Here is a 22,851-nt window from a genome sequence, read left to right on the forward strand (position 1 = left end):
AAAGACATGGAATCAACATAAATGTCCCTCAATGATAGACTAAATAAAGAAAATGTAGTATACATACACCATGGAAAACTATGCAGCCATAAAAAGGAATAAGATCATATCCTTTGCAGGGACGTGGATGAAGCTGCAGGCCAATATTCTTAGCAAACTAATGCAGAAACAGAAAACCAAATATCACATGTTCTCACTTATAAGTGGGAGCTAAATGATGAGAAAACATGGACGCATAGAGGGAAACAAGCCACACTGGGGCCTATTGGAAGGTGGAGGGTAGGAGGAAAAAGAGGATCAGGCAAAACTAACCAATGGGTACCAGACTTAACACCTGGGCAATGAAATAATCTTTACAACAAACCCTCATGACACAAGTTGACCTACAAAACAAACCTGTGCCTGTACCCCTGGAAAAAAGAAGATAAATTGAACTTCATGAAAATTTAAAGTTTTACTCTAATAAAGACACTGTTAAATGAAAAGGCAAGGTACAGACTGAAAAGGGATATTTTCAAATCACATACCTAAAAAATTGTAACCAGAAAAAAAAAACCTCAAAAACTCAATAGTAAAAAAACAAACACACCAATTAATAAATGGACAAAAGACATGAATACTTTACCAAAGACAAACACATAGTAAATAAACATATAAAAAGATCACTAGTTATTAGTGAATGGGCTCCATGTCATTAGTCCTTGGACGAATGCTGATTTAAACCATGATGAGATACCACACAGCTAAAATAAAAAATAGTGATAACAACAAATGCTGGTGAGGATGTGGATAAACTGTTTCTCTCATTCACTGCCAGTCAGAATGCAAAATGGTATAATCACTATAGATATGTTTTGCAATTTCTTACATAGGCATACCTTGGAGACATTGGGCGTTTCATTTTAGACCACCACAATAAAGTGAATATTGCAATAAAGTGAGTCACACAATTTTTTGGGGGGTTTTCCAGTGCATATAAAAGTTGTGTTTATACTATATTATAGTCTATTAAGTGTGTAATAGAATCCTGTATAAAAAACAATATATATACCTTAATTAAATGATTTATTCCTAAAAATGCTAAAAATCTGTGCCTTCAGTGAGTCATAATCCTTTTGCTGGTGGAGAGTCTTGCCTTGATTTTGGTGGTTGCTGACTGGTCAGACTGGTGGTTGCTGAAGGTTGGGATGGCTGTGGCAATGTCTGAAAATAAGACAACAATAAATTTTGTGTCTGGTGGGCCGGAGTGACTGCACCTTTAAAGATAAACTATCAACTTGCATTGCCACGGTGAAGTTTTAACATCTCACTAGGAATTTCCTTGTGGGCAGAATGTGGGGGAGGTGAGTAGCTTTTCATCTTGTAGCCAGCTTACTTAGGAACCAAAAGGTGAAGGCAGGTTTGCATGACCCAGTTCCCAACTTGACTTTTCCCCTTGGCTAAATGAGCTTGGGGTCCCAAAATTTAATTTCCTTTCACAGGGTGTATCTGACTGTTTCCCTACCCAATTTTGTCTGTGTTATCTTCAGTAAAATGCGGATTTCCGACATTTTTTTGTGCCTTTTGTTTATGTGAAAACTGTGGGCTTCTCAATATCCCACCCTTTCCCCTTTAAATTTCGAGATCTCAAAGTCATCTTCAGAGAAAGGCAGAGACCTGTCTCCCAGGTGCGTCCTTAACTTTGGCAAATAAATCTCCAAAAATGATTGAGACTTGTCTCACCATTTTCCTCAATTGACAACCCCATGATTACAAAATTAATGAATTAAAAAGTGAAAGATGACTATTCAACAAATGGGGCAGGTAAAACTCGATAGCCATCTGCAAAATAAATAGATAAATAAATACATAGTTCAATCCCCGGGGCATTCCTTCCACCCACACAAATTCCAGATGGGATCAACAAGTACAAGGGATACTTCTGAATTCTCCTCTGCAGCAGGACAGCCTCCCCGTGACCCTCTGGATCCTACTGAGCCTACAAGGGAACCCTGGCTAAATGGGGAGAAGGAGCCGGACTTCCTGTTGATGAGGGCATTTGGGGAGCTCAGCTGTTAAGCAGCCACCATTTGCCTTCTGAGCTGTGAAGGAGGATCCCATTGTATTTGTTCCCAGAATGGTATAAATACATTTTAGGTGCTTATAAGGGACTTGGGGAGGCCAGCAGGATTTGTGGAAAAGGCGTTCTCATCTAATGTTGGCAGAAGTGCAAGCCGGGGAAGTATAAACAGAAGTGATGCTATAAACACTAGTCGTCTTGTGAGTTTGTTCCTTATTTGCTAGACCACTGGGAACCAGTTGAAGACCTCGCAGCAGTGGTGTAAAACTAGCTGTTTTGTGCAGGGAGAGGCCAGAGTGGACAGTGCAGGAATGGTCAGGATATTACATGAGTCTGGATGGAGTCAGTGAAGAGCGGGCTGGTAGGCAGCTGTGGAAATGCAGTCTATGGGGAAAAGGATTTTATTCATTCAATCATCCATGTGTGCATGCTTTCACTCATCCAACATATTTTTGAGCAATGACTTTGTGTCAGGCCCTGGAGATACAGTTGTGAATAAAACTAAATCCTGCGCCATGCCAGTGGTTTTTGACAGGTGTTCTGAAGAATGACCCAATGGGACCTTATGACTGACTGGGTACAAAGAATGAGTCAGAGGAGAGAACCAAAGTTTAACATTTGGGCAAGTGCGTGCGTGTGTGTTTGTGTGTGTGTGTGTGTGTGTGAACATTGTCAGCGGTTCATTCAACATCAAGAACTGCACTACTTGTCAGAAATACAGAAAATGACAAATGCTAATAACAACAACAATAATAATTGAACTTTTTAAAAAACCATTATAAGCTCTTTGCCTGGATTATCTCATTTCATTAGCATGAATGGGAACTATTTTATACCCATTTTGCAGGTGAGAAGACTGAGGCACGTTGAATGTAAGTAATTTGCCCACAGCCACCCAGCTGGTCAATGGTGGAGCCAGATGTGAGTCCAGCCAGTCTGACTTTGTTGTCCCAAGGGATTCAAAGTGAGGTTCCAGAGGCAGAGCCGAAGAGCAGTGGAAGGAGAACAGCTTGCATGTTTTGATAGAAGTGTGGCCAGAGAGCAGTGGTATCCGTGTTAGCTTGGGCAGAAGGTGGGCCAGGCAATCAGAAGGCACTTCCTGGAGGAGATTGCTCTTCAGCAGAGTCCAGGAATATGAGCGGCTGTTAACAAAAGGAAGAGAAGGACGAGAGTGCTCAGCAGAGGGGAATCCCCTACCAAGGGGATGCTCCAGCACGTATGCTGGAGACTTTGTAGGAGAGAATTCGGCTGCCCCAGGAAGCTCATGATCTTGGACTCCTATAAACCTACATCTCTTAAATGTTGGCCCCACTTTAATGGAGAGAAGAGGCCAAATGGTCTAGGGAAGGTGAGGAAAAGGAGTCTCTGGCTAAAAGCTCAGCCTCTCCTCTGAGGCCCAGCAATTCCAACTCCTCTGGCCCCAGACCCATAAAACAAAACCCATCTTAACCAAAGTCCCAAAGGAAACTGGGACCACCTCCAATGGTCCAGGGGCCTTCCTTCCTGGGAACAGTACCGATAAATGTGCCTTTCTCATCCTCACTGTAATTCAGTGATATTTGCTGGTTCTCCTGGGAGACTGGCACCCTCCTGATTAATTGCCCACTCAATCCTCTCTGAGTCCAGTGAGCTGCATTTGTTCAATTTGGCCAGGAGAACAGTTTCCATGAGACATGAAAGCTGAGGTAACAACAGCAAGCAAGAATCAGCATGCAAGGAGACACATCCACCTGAGCTATGGGGAACAGTGAAGAAGATTTAGCAGGGCAGGAACATTCATTGATTGCAATCTGAAAACTTACAAAGCCACTGCAGTTGAAGAGTGCATGGAAAATTTTAGAAATCAGCGAGTTCCTCAGCATGTTCATCTATGTGAGATGACAGTTCACTGGCCAGATAACATCTTCCAGCAGAGCAACTCCATGCCTGTGGCTGCAGGAACTTTGGGCAAATATACGCAAACTGCAGTCTGAGTATTCTATACCAGGTTGAGAGGAAGTCTTTCTGACAGCTGGAAAGGGCAGTCCATTCTATTTTTAATTTTAGCATCTTAACCAATTCTTGGTAGGATGTGGAAAGTCAGAAAGATTTTTCTGGAGGATAAACGTGCTATAATATTGCCTCCGTGGATGGATGTCTCCTAGCAATTAATCCATGGACCCATGGATCCATGTTACCGAGAAGAAGCCATAGGGGATGAGGTGTGGAACTGAGACATGACTAGAGGACTCGTGGGACTTGGTAGCTGACTCTGGGGCTCCCAAGAGACAAAATAGGGTACCACAGAGAGGCGGTGGAAGGGAGTCAAGACAATGACTTTGGCTGGAGGAGATTCAGTTTACAGTGGGACTTTCAAAGGAATTTGCAGCAAATAGGTAGCAATATAGAATCACACTTCAAAAAGAGAACTTGGAATGAAGTTAACTATATGGGAGTCACCTCTATAGGAACATTGGATGTGGCCAAATTGTTAGTAACTGAGACTGTAGAAAACAGGTTCTGAAAAGAGCATCAAGGTTGGTGCAAGTACAATGGTATTTACAACTTATTGATCACAACCAGTTACAGATTCCTTTGTTCTTTCTCCACTCCCACTGCTTCACTTGACTAGCCTTTAAAAAAAAATATACATATATATATATACACACACACATATATATACATACATATATATACACACACATATATATACATACATATATATACACACATATATATACAAACATATATATATACACACACATATATATACATACATACATATATATATACACACACACATATATATACATACATACATATTATTCCATGCCAAGGGATTGGATTCAGGGGCCTGTAACCTCCCTAAAGTCATATGCAACATTTTATGTAAATGTTACTGAATGTTAAATGGAAGTTTTTATTAGGACAAGTTTCAAAATCAGGTGCCAGAGAAGAAGGTAAAATTTTTCATAGTGGATACAATTGCTCACCCATGTTGAGAAAATGGAATGTCCAGGAGTCGGGAACAGAGGAAGTTCTGAGGGAGGTGATCTACCTGACCCTCGCCCAAGCTAGTGGTGACTGACTTCCTGCTTTTCTGGCCAGGCAGCCAAGTAGCGGCTGGGTTGAGACGGTCCAGAGCAGAGAAGGAACTGAGGTGGTAGGGATGTCAACAGGGCTCCACATACCTCAGCCAAAAGAACCACAGCAGTCCTGCCGAGGCAGGAAGGGACACCAGAACAGCCAGTTTTAAAATTCTGCCAAAGCTGGGGAGCACAGCAGCTGCAGCCAAGTAGGAATTTTCCAGTCTTCTACATCTTCCTCCTTTGCTCGTTCTGACACAGAGGGGCCCTAAAAACCATGGTTGGTGAGATGGAAGAGGCAGAGGAGATGTGGTGCATAGGGAAAAAGAGAAAGAGCAAGCACTCCTCCCCAAATGCAAGCCTCCAGGAGGGAGAAGCGCAACTTTAAAGCACGTTCAAAGTTTTGACCATCTCCAAAAACTAGCATTTCAATAACTGGATTGAGACTGTGTATATTGTCTGGGAGTCACTTGAAAAGTCACAGAGGACAAATAGCATAGCTGAGTCCATGCAAAGGAACAGTAGGAAGTGAGGACAAAGCCACACCATGATGATACTTCCAAGTGAAGCCTGTTCCCCATAAGGTGCACATTCTCTGTTTTCGGGGGGAGGGGGCCACAGCTTCCATCAGCTTCTCAACGGGGATTCTTGTATCTGCTGAGGTAAAGAACTATGAACACAGAGGAAGAGGTCAAGATTTGGGCTTGGAGAAGAGCTTGTATTCCAGCCTGCAGGGGAGTGGGGAGGGAATAACAAGAAGAAAAAGCAGAGGGGAAAAAAGTCAAGATCAAGAGGGCTGGAGGATGTGGTGTTCTTCACACTGCTCACCTCCCCATGCAGGGCCAGGAGGGCAAGTGGGTGACAGGAATAGAACCCACGGGCCACTGACGAGCTCAACCAAGAGGTAATGCTGCCAGTGCAACCCTGCGGAAGATCGACCACCTGCGCCTCCTGGCCTGGCTTCTTTGTTGCCGCCCTCTTGCCTTGCTACCTGGGGCCTGAAGGAACTGGCAAGGTATGTTTGCACTGATAGAAGTGAAGGCCCACGGGCCGCCCACTGAGGTCAGAGATGAACATTGCCAGTTCTGCATAGCTGCAAAGCACACACGGGAGGGGATCCACAGTCAGACCCCCACAGACATTGACAGAAGGGATTCTTTGTGAGCCCCACCACCCTGCCCCACCACGTGCTGGATGCTTACATATACTATTCCTAGTCTTACAGCAACTCTGCCAGAGACATGTAGTAAATATGTCTATACCATGAACAACCTAAATCAGACAATAAAAAACAAAATTTCATAAATACTGTTCAGATAATTGCACAATAATCCCACTACATATTAAGCACTTATTATGAGTCAGATTCTGTTTCAATTAGTATGTGGCCAGCCATGAGAATTAGAGACCAAAACTATGGTGGTTTAAGCACACAAGAGTTGAAAATATAGTCTTATTTATATAAACAAGAAAATAAACTTTACTATAAAAGAGTTGGGATGGCAATATAGTGCTAGCACTCCAAAAAGTGGCAAGGGCACAAGGCACCACAATCCTTTCATCTTTTTCTCTCCATCCTCAGAGCTGGCTTCTGTTCTCCACATTACTTCATGTTCCAATAGAGCTGCTGGAGCTCCAGCCATCATGTCCTCATTCCCAGTGGCAGATAAGGCAAAAATGACTCTTTGCAACTAAGCCAGCAATTTACAGAGTAAATTCCTTTATGTTTCAAACAACAATTTCACTTAGATCTCGGTCATGAGACCACCCCCACTGCAAGGAAGGCTGGGAAATGCAGTCTTTATTGCAGGCAGTCCCATACTCAAACAAAAATGCAGCTCTGTTACTGAGGAAAATAAAATGAGCAGTCTCTGCCCATAGGCTCTTAATTATAATATAAGAGTAACCCAATGAAAAGAGCATTGATATCCCACTTACAGCCGCTCAGGGAGCTCAGGGCAGAGGCCAAGCAGACCTCATACTAGGCCCAACTGATGCCCAGCTTCTCACCTTTTTCCACTTTGCCTTTGTGCCACCAGACAAATTGAGGCTGTCCTGGAAGCACAGACAGGAGGCGGAGACACAGCCCTTCCACAGTGTTCACTCTGCAGTGATGCCAAACCCTCCATCAAGAGGCCATGGAGGACGTGCACCCCACTGTACTCCAAGGAGTGAACCCTGAGGTCCATGAGTTTTGGGAGTGTGTGTGTGTGTGTGCAGGTGTGTATGTCTGTGTGTGTACTGTGTCTGTGTGTTTTAGTGTGAGTGTGGGTATGTATGTGTGGGGGTGTGTGTCTGTGTGTGTTGTGTGTGTGTTTCAGTGTGAGTCTGGGTGTGTACATGTAGGTATGTGTCTGTGTGTATGTTGTGTGTCTGTGTGTTTCAGTGTGAGTGTGGGTGTGTAATGTAGGTGTGTGTATCTGTGTGTGTTGTGTGTCTGTGTGTTTCAATGTGAGTGTGGGCATGTACGTGTAGGTGTGTGTTTGTTGTGTGTCTATATGTTTCAGTGTGTCATTGTGTACGTGTAGATGTGTGTGTAGTATGTCCGTGTGTTTCAGTGTGAGTGTGGTTGTGTATGTGTAGGTGCGTGTGTCTCTGTGTGTTGTGTGTCTGTGTTTCAGTGTGTATGTGTGCACGTGTGGCAGTATGTGTGTGTATTGTGTGTCTGTGTTTTTCATTGTGAATGTGGATGTATACATGTAGGTGTGTGTGTCTGTATATTTCAGTGTGAGTGTGGATAGGTATGTGTCTGTGTGTATTGTGTGTCTGTGTTTCAGTGTGTGAGTGTGACTGTGTGTGTAGGTATGTGTATGTATTGTGTGTCTGTGTGTTTGGGTGTGAATGTGGCTATGCAGCAAGTGTATCTGTGAGGGAAGGCTGAGCAGGGGTGTCAGGAAAGAGCCCTGGCTTCCTGGTTCCTGGCCTCCACTGGAGGCACATGAGGAAGCCTCAAAACAGGCCTTGGGTGTGCCCAGGGCTCCTCCCCGGGTTCCCACACAGGAGCCATCACTGCATATTTTTATATCGCATCTTCCCAAAAGACACCATAACAGGCCTTCTAGGAATCGAACATAACCGCGCCAAGCCTGCATTCTGTGTGCCACAGGACACAAGCTCTGGCCTCCACCCACCAGTGGCTTCTTCCTTCTCTAACTGGCAGCCAAGTCTGGGGACTCCCATCAGGTCCCCAGGATGGGACCTTTAGGAGACCAGAATGTCCAACCAGAAAGCTCCCTGTGTCTCACGCCTGAAGCTTCCTGGCCACTGCCTCCTCCTCCAAAACATCCAAGTCCAGTGGAGGCCACTCTAGGACTTGGCGGTACTGGGGAATCGTGGGTGTCAGAGTTGACTCTCCCTCCCTTCACACCTTTCTGTAGGGTGCCTCTGCTCCTTTGTCCTCTAAGGGAGGTGATTTTCCAGAACGCGTCTGCAGGAACCAGGTTGGGGGAGAGTGGCTTCCAGTGCAGGCGGCCCCTCCTCACAGTGCCCACCCCCACTGCTCACCCATGCATGCGCCAGTCCTGGCATCCAGTCTCCTCGTGTCTCCGGCAGCTACCATCCTCCAGGACTCCCAGGGGCCCTGGCCTGGCTCCCACCAAGACAATGATGGGTGCACAGAAGCCTGTGTGTTGCTGAGGGAGCAGCCCCTGAAAAGAGAAACTGTGTGTGTTAGCATGTGTGTGTGTGGCATGAACTTAAGCAAAAACCATTGCACGGTCTCTTGCTGCTCTCCCCTAGAGTCCAGCTGCTGATGAAGGGGGAGGAGGAGGAGAGGAGAGCTGTGGGTGTCCACCACCAGCTGCTCTTAAATCCTGCCAGGGCAGGTAGGGTCAGTGTGAATCGACTTGTCCCTGAGGAGTGCAGAGAGGATTCTTCCTGTTCCTCTGCAGCTGAAGGATGATGGCTGAGCCCTGGCAGGCCCTACAGCTCCTGTTGGCCATTCTATTGACTCTGATGGCCCTCCCCTACCAAGCAAGGAAGAAAACCTTTCTAAGCGTCCATGATGTGACGGCAGTAGAAAACCATGCAAAGGACATCTTGCAGTGGATCACCGACCAGTATAACAAGGAAAGTGATGACAAGTACCACTTCAGGATCTTCCGAGTCCTCAAAGTCCAGAGGCAGGTGAGTGTGACTTCCCGCCTCTCCCCAGGCCTGATATGCCCACACTGGGTGGCCACTGGTGTCAGGAATAGTCCCATTCGAGGGAAATTCAACCTTGCTTAGTTTGAAGTGAGCACTTTAAGAGAAGCATAAATTCACTAGGGTGATGAAATTAAGGCACTTAAACGAAACCCAGGACCAGGAATCCTCAGCACATTACATCCCAAGGGCCAAATCTGCCTGCCGCCCACTTTTGTAAGTCGTGTTCTTGTGACCTAGCCATGTGCGTGCCTGTGCTTTGTCTGCCACTGCTTGCTGCTGCCACACTCACACTGAACTGAGTAGTTACAGAGACCGCATGGCCAATAAAACCTAAGATGTTTACTATGTAGCCCTTTATGGAAAAAGTTTACAGACCCCTATCCAGAACCACTAGCGTCACTTGCATTATCCAAGGGATAGATCTGCCCAGGGGGAAAGATCATGTTTCTGGTGGTTTCTGGTTAATTCTCTTGGAATGACAAAAACAATCATGAGTCAAATAGAAAGAGGAGAGAGGAGCCCGCTAATCCGCCTAGGACCAGCTCCTTGCCCTTGGACGTAGGGTAGCGGGGCTCCCAGGCACAGAAACCACAGAAGGGGAGAAGGAGACATGCTGTGCCTCCCCCATGCCTGCCACCCACAGATCACTGACCACCTGGAGTATCACCTGAACGTGGAAATGCAGCGGACCACCTGCCGAAAGCCAGAGACCACGAACTGTGTCCCCCAGGAAGGGGAGCTTCACAAGGTATTGGGTAAAAGCACTTTAACGTAGACAGAAGTCCTTTTCAGTGAGGTTTTTCTGTGGCTTTAGAATGAGTTGGAAAGACTTAATTGGAATTTCCTCAAGCTGGCTTGAAAAGAATGCATGGGTAACACCTCCTTCCTCAGAGAGGGAAAGCAAAGGTGGAGACGGCCGGGATGCTGCTCCTTTGTTGCTGGAAGGAGTGTGAGGAGGCTGAACATGTCCAGAGAGAGGAGTTGAGGTGGCCGAGCTGCAGGGGCACACTCTGGGGTGAGGGAAGCAGACAATTCCTAATATTTGAGCAGCCTGTGGGAGGGACCTGGCAGGTGTGCTGACTGAATACCTCAGAGTCAACATGACAAGGCCGCACAAGTGCTGAGCTTCTGTCCTCTCTCATTTCATCCAGCCGTGTTCATCCAGGGGAGGAGGAGGTGAGGAAACAAGTTCAGAAGTGATTCGACTTCTGAATCACGGTGAGGGTGGGTGAGGGGCACAAACTTGCATGCGTATGCTCTGCTGGGAAGCCACCACCCCCGAAGGCAGCTCCAGCTCCAACAGGGCTTCATCCCACCTGGCACTGGCCCATCTGTAGGAGATGGTGCAGTGGACAGATGGATGAAGGAATGAAGCAAGGCTGCATGCACTGAGGGAGAGGAAGCAAAGTCAGGAAGTAAAGATGGATGGGTGGATGGAAGGAGGGATAAATGGAAGAATGAATGGAGATGGATGAGGGATGAATGGAAGGATGGATGAATGGGTTGATGGGTGGACAGATGGGTAAATGGATGGATTGGGGATGGATTGAAGGATAAATGGATGGACAAATGGATGGATAGACATATGGGTAGATGAATGGAGGGATAAATAGATGTTTGGAAGAATGGGTAGATGAATAAGTGGAGCCAAGAGACGACAAGTAAGGGAAGAAGTGAAGTTTAAAAAAATGAGTAAAAATGAAGAGGGGGAAAAAAGAATCAGCAGTACCCATGGTGAATATGGGCTGCGCAGACACTTTATTTCTAAATATCTTGTTTGATATTTATTTTGATTTCAGCCGCTTGATAGTAACATTGCTGGGATCATTCCAGAAAATGTCCTTCTGTTTGTGGCCAAATAGGATTGTAGGGGTGGAGAGGTGGTGGCCTTTTCTCCATCTTCGTGTCTTACATCCTCTTCCTTCTCCTTTTAAATTTCACCTTGCATCTTTTAAAATATTGCCTTTGTTTTAGCAAGTCAACTGCTTCTTCTCAGTGTTTGCTGTACCCTGGTTTGAACAGTACAAAATTTTGAACAAAAGCTGCAGCAGTGACTAGGTGTCCTGGAGCGTACACCTGTGGCCACTACATGTGAGAGAATCCTGCAATGAGCAATAATCCTTAATATAGGCAATAAATGTTTGTCAATATATTCTCTTAAGATAGTGATTCCACTTTTTTTCTTTATCCTTTTATCCAAATTCTTCAGCTCATAGTAATAATCTGAAAGTCTGCTGGGCCAGGACAGTTTGGGGGTCCAAATGAGGTGACCTACATTATTCCTGACCTTATCACCTACGCCTTCATGGTAGCAGAACTTCAATTTCATTCTCATATCAGGCAAGATTTTAAGATTCTTTAGATTTTAAAATAGTATGGAGAAATTGAGAAGCAGAATAAGGAGAGGGAAGAAGCTCAAAGCAACTGAACAGCCAAGAGACATTTGCAAGTATGGCCTATGATGGCACCTCTGAGGGGCCCAATGAAGATCACCCTCTCTCCTTGCCTAAAGTGTGAAATAAGAAGAAATCACCAAAGAACTAAGAAAGACAAGGCCTTTGCTACTGATACGATAACCAGGTTGAGAGATGTGCCTTATTTTTGCAAGCAAGTGCACTTTCTAACTGCAAACTCCAGAATTAGACTTCTGCCCCCTTGCACGAGCAACACTGGACCAAACTAGGTCTGTCTATAAACAAATTCCTCTCCTGGAGGAGCAAAGGGACATATGTGCCCCCCGTGAAGGAGGCAGACCTGGTGACAATGCCCAGTTCATTCTTCCCAAACAGACCAGTCAGATTAATCCCAGCAGGAGAGGAAGTCCTGAGGACAAGGAGAAGCCAGGAGTCCTCTGTTCAAGGGGCTTTCTTTCCACAGAAGGCACAGCAGCCACGGGAGGAAGCATCCCCCAACTCCACAGCCTGATTCAAGGTCTCAGATGATGTCGCCGGGCTTACCCCACTCCACTTCCTCCTCCATGTGATCGCAGGGAGGCTGCCAGCAGCTCAGTGGGTTAGGTGTGTCCTCCTTCACATCCAGTAAGAAAGGCAGGAAGATCTTGTTCCCAAGAGCTCAAGCAAAAGCCCTGGGTTTAATAACCAGGTGAGGTCTAGGGACACCATAGCAAACACACACACACACACACACACACACACACACACACACACACACACACGGCATTATCGCATTCATTTCCCTGCAGGGAGAGGGAGTTGGGGTATTTATCCAACAGTTCAGTTCCCATCAGTATTGGGTCTTAGGGGGCATGAATTCCCTAGTACCTCCGGCCTGAGGCAGCTCCAGGGCAGAGTAAGCAGCAGAGACAGTGCACAGATAAAGGGCCACAGGGAAGTCAAGCTGGCATGCACAGAAAGTGCAAGATTTGAGAGATTATAGGCAGAGCACCAACAGGAGAGCTCCTGCACGTGTGAACTGTGAGCTGAGATGCATGTCAGCAACACCAATTCTCACCAAGATGGGATTGGCTTTGAAAGAACAAATCATTTTTTTTTGGCTTTTACTCTCCCTGTTGAAGTGCTGGAATGCCCAGAACCCTGTTTCAGTGGGGCCCAGGTGGGGTTTCCCTGCGCCAACTGCCTGGGATGATGCTAACCTACAATGTCTTCATCTTTAACTGAGAATAACAGTACCTACTCCTTGAGGCAGTTGTAAAGATTGATGATGATAATGCATATAAATTGCTTAACACAGTGCCTAACATGAAGCAGGCATTCAAATAAATATTAACCATTAGTAAGAACACTGGCAGTGGCAGTGGTAGTAATTTAATACCAGTCAACATTCAACACTTTTCTGACATTTTTTGCTATGGTGTCCCCAAGGCAGGCATTACTATTCTTGGGGAGATTAAAAAGAGAAGGTAGAACATTTGTGCCCATTAATCTCTTGGATTTCTCAGCCAACGTTGTAGGGGCTTTCTTTGAAGTTTTTTAAAAAATTAGTATATATTTCCAGGAAGTTACAAAGGTAGTAGAGAGACGTCCCCTGTGTCCTTCCTCTAGTTTCCCCCGATGGTTACATCTTATCACATCATAGAAAAATATCACAATTAGGAAGCCAACATTGGTACTGTGTGTGTGCCATTTAGTCACATGTGTACATTCATGTAACCAGCACCATGCTCAAGACACAGCACTGCTCCATCGCCGGAGAGCTCTGCTGTGCTGCCTCCCTGTACTCAGCCAGGGCCTGGGTGCCCACTCTTGTCTCAACGCTGGCTCAGGCCCACCCTTCCTGTTTGCCAGTTATGAAAGCAAGGTGAGCGGGTGGGGTGGGAGAGTTCACTTTAAAAAATTCAAAGTAATGCCATAAAGTTTGGTAAAACATTATAAAAAGAATAGAGTGTCGATATGAAATTGTGTTTAAAGAGATAGAAATACATGTTGGGTACAGTGTGCACTGCTCAGGTGAGAGGTGTGCCAAAATCTCAGAAACCACCACAGAAGAAGTTATCTATGTAACCAAACAGCACCTGTTCCCAAAAACCTATTGAAATAAAATAGTAATAACAATAATAGTAATAAGAGATGACTCTAACGTTGGAAAGCAAAGAAAAGATAGAAATAGTATAATTAGACCATATAAATAAAAGATGTCCAAAAAGTAAGAACTTAGAGGTTGAACAAGATTTAAATCGATAAGTAAGTAACATTAGAAAAACAAATTAGGTAAAAAACAAACAATGTTTAAAAGTCTTGAGCAAAAAATAGCTAAAGGCTAAACGTAAGCATATCCTATTACCCACTAACTCTTAGGCATATATCCAATAGAAACACATGTATGTGGCCAGGCACGGTGGCTCATGCCTGTAATCCCAGCACTTTGGGAGGCCGAGGCAGGTGGATCGCCTGAGGTCAGGTGTTCGAGACCAGCCTGGCCAACATGGTAAAACCCCATCTCTACTAAAAATACACACAAAAAATTAGCTGGGCATGGTGGCAGGCACCTGTAATTCCAGCTACTTGGGAGGCTGAGGCAGGAGAATCTCTTGAACCTGGGAGGTGGAGGTTGCAGTGAGCCAAGATCGTGCCACTGCACTCCAGCCTGGGCAACAAGAGAGAAACTCTGTCTCACAAAAAAAAAAAAAAAAAAAAAAAAAGAAAGAAAAGAAAAGAAGTACATGTAATGTGTCCAGCATTAGACAGGCACATGCACGCTTGTTAATAGCTATTGTTCTTAGAAGCTGAAAACGACCCAAAAGTACATTATCAGTACAATAGATAAATTGTGGTAATTTACACAAAGGAATTCTATACAATAAAGAAAGTGAACTATAACTACACATGACAACACAGATGTATTGGATTCAAGAAACCAGAAACAAAAGAATACATATTGTATGACTCCATTTCTAAAAATGCAACCAACAAACTGTGTTAAGCTAGGATGTTAGAATCTGGACAGAGGCTGCCTTTGGAGGCTCTTCATCTATAAAGTGGAGGAAAAGTTGCCATTTCGTAGGGTGGTCATGATGATCAAATGGGATAATGTGGGCAGCAGGCCAGTGCTGGTCACCCAGTCAGCCCTCAATTAGCTTAGATTCGCAGGACTGGGTGCTTTCTTGCCTTTTTGTTTTTGTGATGTTTGTGGGAAGGTTGTTTTTGTGGTTTTTTTTTTTGCACAGGAATTCCACCTCCTTTAACTCTCTTCCTCCATCCTCTCTTCCTCTCTCAGGCCTTGCTGCCAAGTTTCAGGTTCTTGCTCTGTGTTTATTCTTCCCCTTTAGCAATATTCCCTCAAGTTGCCATTATGACCAGCTGGTGGCACTGGTGCCTGGGAAGAGGCTGAATGGTCAAGTGGTACAATAGGCACACTGTCAGTCATTGTCTGTGGCTATTAGACCATTTCTGGTCTAACATGCACCTTCTCTAATCGACTGTCAGCCAGAGAAGAGGAGAAAACACAGGTCTTATTTTAGCAGCCATCAGAACATGGGAGGCTCAATGACTCAGTGTGCAGAGAAGAGTTTGCACAGCCCGCCTGAACTGCTGTCCTTAGAAAGATTGCTTGCAGGCCAGACGCAGTGGCTCACACCTGTCATCACAGCACTTTGGGAGGCCGAGGGGGGTGGGTGGATCACCAGGTCAGGAGATCAAGACTACCCTGGCCAACATGGTGAAACCCCGACTCTACTAAAAATACAAAAAAATTAGCCAGGCTAATTTTGTGCGCACCTGTAGTCCCAGCTACTAGGGAGGCTGAGGCAGGAGAATTGCTTGAACCCAGGAGGTAGAGACTGCTGTGAGCCAAGATCGTGCCACAGCATTCCAGCCTGGCGACAGAGTGAGACTTCGTCTCAAAAAAAAAAAAAACAAGAAAAGAAAAGAAAAGAAAGGCTGCTTGCAAGGCTGGCCTTGGATGGAGTTTGAGAACTTGGAGGGTCAACAGTTCCCTACACTGATAGAAAACTTTTCCTGCATGATAAGAGGGCCTCAGTGTGTCTACATTCTCTGTACAGCAGTGGGGTTGATGTTGAACCCCTGCTATCCTCTGGGAGTCTGGAATTTCGGCACATGCCAGGCAGAGGCTGCCTTCATGACCAGCCCCCGGTAAAAACCCTGGCTGCTGGGTCTTAAGGAGCTTCCTTGTGACACATACTGTCACAGCTCACTTCTGGGGGAATTGAGCGTGCTCTGTGTGACGGCACCAAGGGAGAACTCTGGAAGCTCCTGGCTGGTTTTCTCCCGACCTAGCCCCATGCACCTTTTGCCTTTGCTGGTTTCACCCTGTGTCCCACTGCTGTCATATCACAGCCATGAGAATGACTCTAGGCTAAGTCCTGTGAGTCCTCTAGTGAGTCACTCAATGTGAATTTGGTCTTGGGATCACAAATCACAAAAATGTGTGTGAGTCACAGTGTTGTGTGTGTGCTGGGAAGAAATAGGGCTCCCCACACTAGGGTCAGAGCTCAGGGACATGCTAAATTCAGAAAAGCCATAGAGAGGTGGGGTGGTGTAGAAAGAATGATGAGGTTTCACCAATGATTATGAACATTCTGTTCTAATTGCATCAGCTGGGTGGGCGCGGTAGCCCACGCCTATAATCCCAACACTTTGGGAGACTGAGGCAGGAGGATTACTTGAGCCCAGGGGTCCCTGACCAGCCTAGGCAACAAAGGGAGATATTGTCTCCACAAAAAAGTGTTTCAAAAAATTAGCTGGACAAAGTGGTGTGCACCTGTAGTCTCAGCTACTTGGGAGGCTAAGGTGAAAGGATCACTTGAGCCTGGGGAATTCGAGGCTTCGGTGAGCTGTGATTGCACCACTTCTCTCCAGCCCGGGCAGCAGAGCAAGACTGTGTCTCAAAAAAAAAAAAAGAAAGAAAGGAAAAGAAAGAAAAGATTGCACCAACCCCTGAAGACCACTGAATGTGCGTGAGAGTGAGTGTGCATGTGCTTGACATGTATGAGTGAGGGGGTGGGCGGGTGGATGAGTGTGTGAGGCTGTTAAAGTGAGTCTGCATGTATGTGAGTGGTGAGAGCATGAAGGTGTCGTGAGTGTGAGCATTGTGTGTGTGGGTTGTGAAGGTAAGTGTGTACATGTGTGTGTGCACGTACACTCGTGTGTGTGTGCATGTGTGTGTGTGCATGTGTAATGAGACCCCAATGAGGGAGACATGATCCTTTACAGTTTAATAACAGCCGGTGCACAACTCAATCGTCTGAGCCCTCATCCAAGGTTTCTGCCCACATGCTCAGGCCTCCAGACAGGAATTGTTCCAGAGCTGGAAATAGTTTATCCAGGGCATGGTGTATATCAAAGACTCGCAAATTAAACTCTGTGGAAGAAGAAAGAAAACAGACTTTGGGGGAAGTATTTTTCAAAGGCGAGCAATAGGCACCTGTTCCCCAGGTCTGTCCCTGTGGCTGCTCATGAACCCCATGGGCAGAGAGGGGAGCTGCCCACAGTCAAAGGTAGAAACAGAAAGGAGGGCCAGTCTGGAACAGGAATGTCACCCTGTCTTCCCGCTACCCAGCCACTTGGGACCTACAGCAGGTGAACCTGGAGCCTGTGGCCTGGCAGCAGCCTGTCATGTGGGCCAGGCAGGCCAGCAAGGAGCAATAGCATTGTCCCCTCCTCCTGCACCCCCCCAGGCATGGGGGAGCCCCTTGTATCTGCCAGCTTTCAAGGGGTGCCACCCAGGGACCAGGAAAAATAGAAGGGAACAAGGAGGAAATTGGACAACCTTAGAGACCTGGAGTGGGAGAGAGAAGACAGAAGAAGGACCCCAGGGAAAGGGAAACACGGCTTTCATGCAGAGGGTCTGGGGAGCAGGCCAGGTTGGAGAAGGGTCCAAGTGACCAGAGGCCTGGGTGCAGGACTGTACCAGCCCAAATATAAAGCCTCCCTCCTTCCCCCAGCAGCCTCAGGAGGTGCCAGGCAGCCCCAGGGCTGGGCCCCAGCTGGCGCCAATCCACACAAGTGGAAAAATTGTCAACTTCTAGCTGTTGTTTTTTAAAATGTTCACTTCACAAGTCCCTTTGGGATGACTTCCACTACACACCTTTCTCAGCTTCCTGCTTTGCAGGGGGCAGGAAGAATTGCTCGTGTCATTCCTCTTGCATTTGGTCCGGCCAATCTTCACAGTGACTATATACTCCACTCCCGTCGTCAGCTGCCAAGAATCAGTTGTGCTGTTAGTGTGGACTCCAAGCATCCAGTGGCTGACCCTCTCCTGGAGAAGCTAGGACAGAGAGTAAAGCCCCCAGAGCCACAGTCCTTGTTCCCAGAGCTTACCCACCAAAAGCATGGCTCCCTTCTCCCTACTTCTGGCTGGAGGGAGGGCAATGGCAGCCAAAGCCCCTGGTCATAGGTTGGTTTTGCTGCAGCAGCCACAGAAAGCTTCTCACCTGCCTCCCTTCCATCCTCAGGACAGAAGAGGTAACATCAAGCTGGGTTGCCTGGCCACCACAGGCCACTCCCAGGCTGGCACATGTGGCCTTCATAATGCAACAGAGCCAGCATCTTGTTCCCACCCCCCAGTGCCTTCTGCCATTTCCTCTCTCCCTGCTATCATTCCTGACCAACCTAGCGGAAGGCAGCTTAGCAATACAATTAAAAACAGTTTTGGAATCGAATTGATCTGGGGCACACATTTTCCATTTAGTGACTGTGACCTTGAGCAAGTTACTTAGCATCCTCAGCTTTTTCACTTACAAACTACAAACCACAATTGTGCCTGCTCGTGGAGTTGTTATGTGGGCTAAATGGAAGCTTGCATTTCCCTTAATGCATAAAATAAATTTTAAATATTTTCATAATTATAAGTTATTAAATCTTTTAGCAAACTGTCTGCAGCGTTACTTTGAAGCAGATTCGGTGCTAAGAGAGTGACAGAACAAAAATCTGGCTTTAACCCCTGCAGACTCTGTAAATTTTCCTGAATCTCAGTTTCCTCATCTAGGAAATGAGGAGAATAATGCCAGTTTCCTCCTAGCGTGTACAGAAATGAAGGAAGGAGGCATGGTGGGTACAAGAGCCGTCAAGAACGCACGCCAGGGATTTCCCCATGGCTCTTTCACTTGTGATCAAGTGTGAGGCCATGAAGCCTGCAGGGGTTGGAGTCTGGAAAAGCCCTTGTGGGCAGGGAGGTCCTACGCCCAGAAGGGAGACTCTAACAGGGAGCTTGGGAGTTACGGTTCCCTGTTGGGTTCTGAGCTGGATTCCCGAGTAGATATGTGGATTAGTGGATCTTCGCTGGTGCAGGAGAAGCTCTGGGAGGCTCCCTGTTGCCTTGCCCTGTCACTGGTCAAGTCCAATGAGAGGGCTTGGTCATCTCTGGGGTGGTGACTGAGGCAGAGAGTGCCCACACTGCTCCTGGGAGGAAGACACTCTTAGCAAACACTGGGACAGGGCAGCAGGGAGCCTAGGCCTGAGGGCAGTACCAGCCTCCCTGCACCCAAGCATGTGGGGGCCATCCACGCATGGGCATTTGCAGGGCTGCCCCAGGCATGGTCACGCTCAGAATGTAAGGAAAAACTAAACCACTGGTCATCACTGTAACTGACGTTCCAGTGTGCAAAATGTTATTCGTTATTAGACTTATTTGTTGGATAATAACAGGAGTAGTCATAATAACAGCAAAGATTTTTACAGGTGCTACTAGATGTTGGCACTGTGCTAAGTACTTCCCTCCTATTCTGAGCCACTTCGCAGGTGAAGAAACTGAGGTCTGGAGAGTCTGGATATCACTTGACCAAGAGCCTCAATTGGGAGGAGCTGGGCATGAAGCCCCAGAGGCACCTTGCAGCCCTCCATGCCTGCTCTTGTCCCCTCTGTGAGGTGTAAGGACAGACACAGTGGTCATATGGGTGTGGGGGTGCCCAGAGGCCCATGCCAAGATCACCCAGCTACCAGGAGGCACGCCTGCTCTGTCTACTTATCAATGTGAATGACATCAAATGCTCATCATTATTCTTTAACAGCTAACTTAATGGTGATAGATTGATTTCGCAAGACAAGCATCCCTGGGGTCTTAACCAGTCGAGGAAGAACCAAGAACCAAATAGGCAACATCGCCATCTTGTGGTAGAAGTGCCTCACTGAGCCAGCCCGCGGGACAGTCTGCACTGGGATGAGGATTTGACTTAACGCTGACTCATCCTCCCCACCCTGCCCTCCCCCCTTGCCAGTTCTCTCTGTTCCAGCCACCTTACTCTCTGGCCAGAGAGCTTTCCCATAGCCAGTTGTGTTTTCCCAAATCCAGCTAATTGAACTAGGACGTAGCATTGTTGCTGCCCCAACTTCTACAATCGGCCCTCTGTACTTATGAGCTGCACATCTATGGATGCAAACAACCCTGCATCAAAATACTCAGGAAAAAAAAAAGTATGGTTGCCTCTATACTGAACTTTTTTTCTTGTAATTATCCCCTAAACAGTACAGTATAATAATTATCTACATAGCATTTACACTGTACCAGTTATTATAATTAATCTAGAAATGATTTACCATATGTGGGAAGATGTGCATAGGTTATGTGGAAACACTATTCCATTTTACATGAGACCTGAGAATCCGTGGATGTGGGCATCCTGAGGGGTCCTGGAACCAATTCCTCATGGACACCAAGGGTGACTGTATAGTTTATTATCTGACCTTGAGGAAATGTTGTACCAATAAAAGGGGTTCCCCAACAACTTTTCTTTCTTCTATTATCCTTCGATTGATATATTTCAGAGAAATTTTATATGTAAAACAGAAGGTGAGGTGATCTGGCTGAATCCTATCTCTCACATCCCCTCCACTTCCAGAATAAACCCTCTGTGTAATTTGAAGTTTGTATAACACAGAACACCCAGTTTTGAATTTTACAACCATGCACATTGAGAAAATGTTGGGGGCTACAGGCCTACAGAGAATATTTGTATTTTGCCAAATGAGAACTTTAAAGGGAGCAAAATTATCCTTGCTGTCACTCTGGCAGGGTCAAATGTCAGAATGAAAGGCATTTCTTCCCAAGGAAAAAGAGTTGGCCGGGCATGGTGGCTCACACCTGTAACTCCAGCACTTTGGGAGGCCAAGGTGGGCAGATCACCTGAGGTCAGGAGTTCAAGACCAGCCTGGCTAACACGGTGAAAACCCGTTTCTACTAAAAATACAAAAAATTAGCCAGGTGTAGTGGTGCGCACCTGTAATCTCAGCTACTTGGGAGGCTGAGGCAGGAGAATCACTTGAACCTGGGAGGAGGAGGTTGCAGTGAGCTGAGATCATGCCATTGCACTCCAGCTTGGGCAACAAGAGCGAAACTCCATCGCAAGAAAAAAAAAGAGTTTAATCCTCAGTGAACATTTTTGCCTCTAAGTGTAATGGAGTTAGAGTTCATGCCAGTCCTTAGAAAAGCATTTTGGAAGCGTGGCTAAGGACATTCTGGGATTTGAACAACTCTAATATGGACCTGCTACAAGTGAAGATGCTTCCCACTTGGGACCTCGCGGAGAACCAGCACTTGGTTCTCTTGGGAGCCACCCCAGAATCCTCACATGTCTGCACGGGCAAGAACAGGGCCTGCCGATGTCTGGGGAGAGCAAAGTACAAACCTGCATCTGACTTCGAATTAGCTTCTGGACTCGATATAAGTAGGTGTCATTGCTGGCATTGTTGTAGGATTGAATGAAGAAGTCGAGCGTTGAATTCATGTTCTTCTTGCTCATGGGCTTCTGCTGGAAGCCCTCCCAGCTTTGGAAGTGACCCAGCTTGGCCAACAGGACCAGGGCGATCAGCAGCAGCAGGGGGTTTCTCCAGCATCCGATCCCCATGTCTACAGCCTCAGAAACCTTCCTCCCAACTGCACCTTCCAGAGTGTGGTGGTGCCAGGCAGTAGCTCACTCGTTCTCCCACCATAACCCTCACCAACATAGGCTTTCCTGGGGGATGGCCTGCCTGCATTTAAACAGAGATTCAGACCTGAACCTTGTCGTTCACTTTCCAGCCAGTTCATTTTCTACCCATTTACACCACCCATTCAGTTCTTTGGTGATCCAGGCAAGCAAAATTTTTAAACACCTGCCAAGGCGTGCAAGCCCCTCTCCCTGCCTTCACACGTCTCAGGGAAGAAAGCCCCCAGAACAGCCCCTACAGTGCTCTGCAATAAGAGCTGGGGTCATAGATAGAGAAGCATCACTTACAGGAAGGGAAGAGGCCTTATGGAGAAGGTAATATCTGAACTGAGATATAAGGAAGCAGTCACATGGAGCAAGGGGTGGTACATTCTTCTTACCTTCCTTGGGTTCCAACTGTCTTACAAAGCCACCACCTGCTCCCTGTGCTTCCTTTAGAGACACGTTCTCCTTGCTCACCTGCCACCCGCCCACCACAGATTTCTGCCTGCGGGATCCCCCTATACCTGCAGGCCCTGCACTGGCTTTTTGCTATCTTGTTGTGACCCTAGTGGAGCATTGTGAGGTAATTGCAGCCTTCCTATGAGGGAGGAATAAGCTGTGAGCTCCATTTCGAAATTATCCTGCAGACCCCTGAAGATTAGGTGTTACTTATCCCCAAAAGCCCATGAGTGCCCTATTTTAAAAACATTTGCTGGCTGGGCGTGGTGGCTCACGCCTGTAATCCCAGCACTTTGGGAGGCTGAGGTGGGCAAATCACCGAGGTCAGGAGTTCGAGACCAGCCTGGCCAACATGGTGAAACCCCATCTCTACTAAAAATACAAAATTAGCTGGGTGTGGTGGCGTGTACCTGTAGTCCCCATTACTCGGGAAGCTGAGGCAGGAGAATCACTTGAACCCGGGAGGTGGAGGCTGAAGTGAGCCAGGATGGCACCGCTGCACTCCAGCCTGGGTGACAGAGCGAGACTCTGTCTCAAAAAAAAAAGAAAAAGAAAAACAAACAACAAACAAACAAAAAAAACCCTAAATGGAATCCTACCAGAAAAAAAAATTAATGGAATAATTGATGAAATGTGAATAAAATCTGCAGATTAGTTAATAGTATTGTGTGAATGTTGATATTCTAGTTTTCACCATTGTACTGTGATTGTATAATATGTTAACATTTGGGGAAGTGGAATGAAGGGTATACGAGAATGCTTTATGCTATTTTTGCAACCTT

At 46.4% G+C, this 22,851-nt stretch overlaps 2 protein-coding genes across 4 annotated transcripts; one reads left to right on the forward strand and one right to left on the reverse strand.

Moving 5' to 3' along the window:
* Positions 1-1,092: 1,092 nt before the first annotated feature.
* CSTL1 (cystatin like 1) lies at positions 1,093-22,130 on the reverse strand. Of its 2 annotated transcripts, XR_008654462.2 has the most exons (5): positions 22,009-22,129; positions 21,329-21,671; positions 17,794-17,904; positions 2,896-3,201; positions 1,093-1,203 (listed from the first exon to the last, which is right to left on the reverse strand). XR_008654462.2 is itself a non-coding variant. In XM_055265108.2 (4 exons), the coding sequence occupies exons 2-4, from the start codon at positions 21,545-21,547 to the stop codon at positions 16,984-16,986; spliced, it is 414 nt and encodes a 137-aa protein (XP_055121083.1). In that variant the 5' UTR covers positions 21,548-21,671; positions 22,009-22,130; the 3' UTR covers positions 16,907-16,983. The 2 variants fall into 2 exon arrangements, 1 of the variants encoding a protein (XP_055121083.1); XM_055265108.2 differs by lacking the exons at positions 1,093-1,203; positions 2,896-3,201 and adding an exon at positions 16,907-17,067 and having other exon boundaries at positions 22,009-22,130.
* On the forward strand, positions 8,957-11,422 carry CST11 (cystatin 11). 2 transcript variants are annotated; one of them, XM_055265105.2, is made up of 3 exons: positions 8,957-9,249; positions 9,914-10,018; positions 11,245-11,422. In XM_055265105.2, exons 1-3 carry the CDS (start codon positions 9,022-9,024, stop codon positions 11,326-11,328), a joined length of 417 nt encoding a protein of 138 aa, XP_055121080.2. In that variant the 5' UTR covers positions 8,957-9,021; the 3' UTR covers positions 11,329-11,422. The 2 variants fall into 2 exon arrangements, with proteins under 2 accessions (XP_055121080.2, XP_055121081.2); XM_055265106.2 differs by lacking the exon at positions 9,914-10,018.
* Positions 22,131-22,851: the final 721 nt, after the last annotated feature.

Source organism: Symphalangus syndactylus, chromosome 24, assembly GCF_028878055.3.
Source record: "Symphalangus syndactylus isolate Jambi chromosome 24, NHGRI_mSymSyn1-v2.1_pri, whole genome shotgun sequence".
NCBI classification, from domain to species: Eukaryota; Metazoa; Chordata; class Mammalia; order Primates; family Hylobatidae; genus Symphalangus; species Symphalangus syndactylus.

Bases quoted from the DNA above. Each gene is read 5' to 3' on its own strand.
- CSTL1 (XM_055265108.2), bottom strand. From the start codon at position 21,547: ATGGGGATCGGATGCTGGAGAAACCCCCTGCTGCTGCTGATCGCCCTG. The intron at 17,905-21,328 runs GTTTGTACTTTG...GATTCTTGGCAG, and splicing joins TAATTCGAAGTCAGATGCAG to CTGACGACGGGAGTGGAGTA. The intron at 17,068-17,793 runs GTGTGTAGTGGA...CTTCTTCCACAG, and splicing joins AAAGCAGGAAGCTGAGAAAG to AGTTTAATTTGCGAGTCTTT.
- CST11 (XM_055265105.2), top strand. From the start codon at position 9,022: ATGATGGCTGAGCCCTGGCAGGCCCTACAGCTCCTGTTGGCCATTCTA. The intron at 9,250-9,913 runs GTGAGTGTGACT...TGCCACCCACAG, and splicing joins TCCTCAAAGTCCAGAGGCAG to ATCACTGACCACCTGGAGTA. The intron at 10,019-11,244 runs GTATTGGGTAAA...CCTTTGTTTTAG, and splicing joins AGGAAGGGGAGCTTCACAAG to CAAGTCAACTGCTTCTTCTC.